This window comes from Bremia lactucae, linkage group LG10, assembly GCF_004359215.1.
Source record: "Bremia lactucae strain SF5 linkage group LG10, whole genome shotgun sequence".
NCBI lineage: Eukaryota > Oomycota > Peronosporomycetes > Peronosporales > Peronosporaceae > Bremia > Bremia lactucae.
The window spans coordinates 96,160-100,227 of NC_090619.1; the positions used below are offsets into that span (position 1 = coordinate 96,160).

At 47.2% G+C, this 4,068-nt stretch overlaps 1 protein-coding gene across 1 annotated transcript; it reads right to left on the minus strand.

The window, feature by feature from the left end:
• Positions 1-1,249: 1,249 nt before the first annotated feature.
• Positions 1,250-3,763, minus strand: CCR75_006539 (uncharacterized protein; the record flags this gene model as incomplete). Its single annotated transcript, XM_067964609.1, has 1 exon — positions 1,250-3,763. One exon carries the CDS (start codon positions 3,761-3,763, stop codon positions 1,250-1,252), a length of 2,514 nt encoding a protein of 837 aa, XP_067815436.1.
• Between the last annotated feature and the right edge of the window lie 305 nt (positions 3,764-4,068).

Here is a 4,068-nt window from a genome sequence, read left to right on the forward strand (position 1 = left end):
ATGACATGTTCCAGTCACCTCCAATAAGAGTAGGAGGTGACTTCTTCCCCGCATTAGACGCATAAGCGTCTACTAGGACGTTTGCATTACCAACAGCTGCACTGATCCGTACAGCTGCCAGCTTTGCGGCCTCACGGGCCACGCGGTCCGACTTATTAGTCGCCATGTAGACTTAGGTGAATATCAATAATGCAAATAAAATTGGTTATTGATTAGAATAAATAATGCAAATTACAGCGAAAGACATAATAGTATTACCTGACACCTACATCAGTCACTATAGTGACTGTTTGTTAAGGGCGCCAATCGGTATAAGACACGATTGTGCGGTGCCCAAGGAGGCGCCATACTTAGTTAGTTATAAATTATATAATTCCGCAGTAGATAGAAGATCGTTACGTAGTTAACGAAACATATTAATACAGTTTTACCTTTCCTTATTCTAAAACTTTTGTCTAGACCTTTAAGCTAACGACACTTAGCTTTAGAAAACTTGCTCTCTGTATCTTTGTGTTCGTGAAATTTCGAGGCACCCAACAACACTATAACCAGTGTAACGTTAAGTAGTAGTCGTGAAAGGTCCCCCGTTACATATAGTTCGAGAATTAATTTAGTTGTTTTGTCGCTTGGAGTGCTTAAAGCCGAGCGCGGCCTTCTAATTATGGAAAGGTGCTGATATGGCCAGTTCTGCTTCGCAAAATCATATGAATAGTGTTACACTGCTCTCTTCAATAACGATTGTCACCTTCAGTTGCACCGGATATACCATACAAAAGCGAAATCGATGTTGCTAAAATAGCACCATTGATAATTTTTTCTTATTGACGAATGTTTCGATACTATCAAATGCTGATTGGTGCACTATATCTTCAGCGCCCAAGATTTAATCATATTTTGTAATGCTCCTTTGAGATTCATTTAATCTGTGTTCTGCCCCGTATCGCAAATTCATCGTCGATGCAATCTAAACACAAAACTTTTAGTTTAGGCAACGCTCAAAGGTCTACCGATGACAATTTTTGCCAAGTAACAAATTAAAATTGCCCATTTTAGCACGAGGATTTAATAAATCAAAATGTAATTAATTTAAAAAATAAACACATTTTTTGAAATCTCGTGAGCTATTATTAAAAAAATGACAATTAGCGAATGGATGAGAAATTTTCCGCAGGTCACTTCAAACTGCAAAAGACCTCTATTATCAACAAAATTTATCTTGGCGCGGCCTCATTACCGCTCCTTAAGTATGCTATTCGTCTTCGCTCTCATCGTTTCGCCCCAAAGCTGATAAATAACATGCAATGGCCTCGTCATGGCGTCCACGCTCGTGCAATATCCGCCCTAGCATCGCGACTCCCACTCCTGTCGGCTGCAACTGTAAACACGTCATACACGCCTTTTCAGCAGCCACCGGTTGGCCAACCAGTAATCGGCACTCCGTCATCAAGTACCATAGCGTCGCGTTCGATGGTTCAATCCCCGTTGCACGCGACAGCTCCAGAATAGCCGCCATATACTCCTTCTGCTGAATGAATAACTTTCCATTTCGAATGGCTCGTGACACGGCTGCGTGCGCTTTCTCGTATTGAGCAACGCGCACTTTGGCCCTTTGTAACCCTCTCTGCGCCTTTTCCGATCGTTTGATTGCCTCACTATTCATGTCTAATAAATCTGGCAACTCCTTCTGATGCTGAAGGACAATTGCCTCCAGGTCAGAGATTTGGCGCATCATGGCTTTGTCACGCACAGTCAGACTATATGTGGCAGCCGTTCGAGCTTTGCTGACTGCTTCCAGACTAGCAGCGTCAATACCTGCGATCGCTTCCTTCTTCGCTCGAATCTTTGCCCTCCGTTTCTCTTTTTCACGATTTGCAGCTGCATGAAGCAGTGTGGAATCTTCAATCCCATCGTTATCGCCACTGAAAGAATTGTCGCTGTTTAAAAACGTCTGTGTATCCTGGAAACCGTTGTACTCTGAAATCGACATCACGCTATTTTGGGTGGATGGACTACTGGCATTGCTCACATTCTGTTCCGGACCTATTTTGCTGCTGTCTTGAAAACTGTCAGATATATTATGGCGAGACGGCGACAGACCTTTAGAAGGTTCACATCGGCCTTTGTTGTCAGGGCTTAAAGACGGTGCATTGCGACCTTTCTCCTGTGAATACGCTTGCGGGGCTGCTTTCCGTCTACTCAGTTCTCGTTTTGTTGCTTCTTCATCGCTGCCTTCTTCAATCGTCAGCTGTAAATTGTTTGTCGGCATCGCTGCTGCTGGATTCGGTTTCAAATACTTTTGCGTAATAGCTGACATATCCATGCTCTTGACGCTGCTGGACGACGCGCTAAAATCCAAATGCTCTTTCTTCTCCATGGATTTACGTTTAATAACTTTCGTTCCCTTATTTGGCTGACGCATCGATTTTTTCTTTGCCTCTGCATGCTTGCGTGCCTTGTCTTCCGAATCGTCAAGATCCGAGCCAGCTAAGCTGAAAATGGAGAAAGTCGAATCAGCAAACTCATTTGGTTTCTCCTGCAATTCCTCAGCCTCCTCACGACGCCTTTGGGTCTTAGTGTCATCGTTTAAACCCAATGCCCCGTTTCGACGGCTTAAATTTGTCGATACGGTGCGCAATGACGTTTCTCCACGCTTGCCACGCAGTCCCTTAACAGCATTTGGCATTGGAATTTGCATCGGCTTAGGCTTTCGACTTCTTGCAACCTCGTTCGATGCCAACTTCCGCCGCTCTCTCCGTCCGGGCGAATCATGTGAAAACGTTTTACGAGGGGAATCATCAAACAGGTCACGCTCATGAAGCGCTCCACCGCGACGTTCTCTGTAACGGCGCTCTCGATCTTGTAGACGACGGTCTCTCGTGTCATCACGGAGGTCGCGTAACCCGAGCTCCTTTTCACGAGTATGTCGTTCACGGGGATCTCGTGGACGAAGTCGCCTTTCCTGTGGGTCTCTTTCACGAGCATCTCGTTCACGCGGGTCCCGATTACGCCGATATTTGTCTCTCTCGCGAGGATCTTGCACACGTCGTTCCTTCTCCCGTGGGTCTTCCCTTACATCTCTCCTTTGTGGGTCTCTGTGTCGTCGCTCGTCGTCACGTGGATCGTAAAAAAGGTCCTTTGGGTGCAAATCGCCTTCACGAGCACGCCGCTCACGACTAGGCTTTCCTCCCGAGGACACCTCTTCGCGGGAGTCTGTGCCATGGGGCGACTTCGCTCCTTGCAGGGACGTAATCTGAAGCGACCTTATGCGGCGGTCGCGCGCTGGGTTTACGGTATGGGGCTCTTCATTCCGTTGTCCCATTCGTCGAGGGTCGTCACGGCCTTCCTTGCCGTTCCAAGTCTTCATATCACGTCGCTCCTCTCTATCGCCAGGGATTCGCATTCGTTTGCCATAATCACGTTCACTCGTTGTTTCGAGCGCAGGTCGTCGCACTTTGTCATCCGGGACGTCTCGACGATGCGGAGGCACAACGCCACTAATAATATTGCGACACGTTGGATAGCACTTATCACAGACTCGCTGTGGCACCTTGGCCAGTGACGTTGGCACAATCACCTTGTTTCGCGAGTGTTTGCCGCAAACGGAGAGTCCGCAGTAGCGACAGTGATGCCGCGCAGTCATGAGCGAGAACTCAACGTTGCATATACCACATCGGTTCTCGACCTGCCAGCGGCTGGGCTTGAATTGAGCCATTGCGCTGTTGCCGCGTGGGACAACTCGCTTCAGCGCCTGTGGTTGTGGCATTCGTAGTGGGCGTGACACTTCTATACGACAATTCAGTCCGAATTGCCTTCTCTTTAGCCCACTGGGCCGCTGTATCTGCTTTCTTTCTGTGGACGCCTGCTCTGAGGTCCGTCACCGCGTCGGTCCGTACGCTGTGTTCGCTTGACCAGCGAGCGGTATGAAAAAAATTCACCACTGCGCAACTACGTTGTGCCATAAAATAGCAATAAAAAAGCGTTTTCGGACATAGTCAGTTTGGACGTGAGGCATTAATTTACGAGTCTTTTTTTTACGAAACATTATGTAATCAAGCCATTGTTTCTCTA